The 750-nt window shown below is 36.7% G+C and overlaps 1 protein-coding gene across 1 annotated transcript in view; it reads right to left on the bottom strand.

Moving 5' to 3' along the window:
- The window catches only part of LOC104777223 (protein BREVIS RADIX), a 3259-nt gene continuing 2701 nt past the window's right edge, over positions 193–750 (bottom strand). Inside the window, exons 5-6 of the mRNA XM_019243789.1 lie at positions 524–699; positions 193–421 (exon numbers count right to left, since the gene is read on the bottom strand). Coding sequence (XP_019099334.1) covers positions 343–421; positions 524–699 — 255 coding nt within the window. The 3' untranslated portion in view covers positions 193–342. The remainder of the gene's footprint in view (positions 422–523; positions 700–750) is intronic.

The following is a 750-nucleotide window of genomic DNA, read 5'->3' as shown; positions in this document are numbered from 1 at the left end:
TTTTTTTTTTTTTTTTTTTTTTTTCAGTTCTGGATACAGTTTGAGTTAGCCTCGTAGAATTGAGAGTATGTTTGATCGCATTAATCTTCTAGTCCATAGTATGAGTATATTTCTAATGGTCAAAGCTTTTTGTCTGTATTAAACTTTTAACTGTTAACGATAGTATATGTAATCAGCTTTGATTACAGATGATGATTTAAAACACTTGATTTATGTATAGATGTTAAGCTAATTAAGATGAACAAAAGATTAGCAAAATGTGTATAGCTGTATTGTTGTGTGAAAGAGATTAATTAATCAAAGATTTGGTAGAGAGAGACTCATAATGTTTGTTTGTTTTTCTTAGAGGTACTGTGTTTGTATTCTCTCTCTGTTCTGCTCCCACCATGTCTTTGCATGCACTTCCCCAAATCGTTCCCGGCTGTTAGATTTAACCAAAAAGGATATACTCCAATTAGTTACCGTATGGTTATCGAACAATCCAACCTAAATGCATATTTTAGTAGATGTTTTTTATTCATACCTGAATCTGACTCGACGTAGCTCTCTAGTCCCATCTGCTAATTGTCTGATGGTAATGTAAACACCGGGCTCGTCCTCTTCGATCCACTCAGCCTGCATTTCACTAGCATTGCTCATGGACGGTGGATCATCTCTGGAAGAAGTGGTGGTTCGTGCTGCATCCATTGGAGGTCCTCCTCCATGATAACTTCCTGGTCCATAGTTACTAGAGCCGCCATAGAAGTGATG

Source organism: Camelina sativa, chromosome 3 (genome assembly GCF_000633955.1).
Source record: "Camelina sativa cultivar DH55 chromosome 3, Cs, whole genome shotgun sequence".
Taxonomy (NCBI): Eukaryota; Viridiplantae; Streptophyta; class Magnoliopsida; order Brassicales; family Brassicaceae; genus Camelina; species Camelina sativa.
Note: the sequence above shows the minus strand (reverse complement) of the source record. Positions and strands in the feature narration are given on the sequence as shown.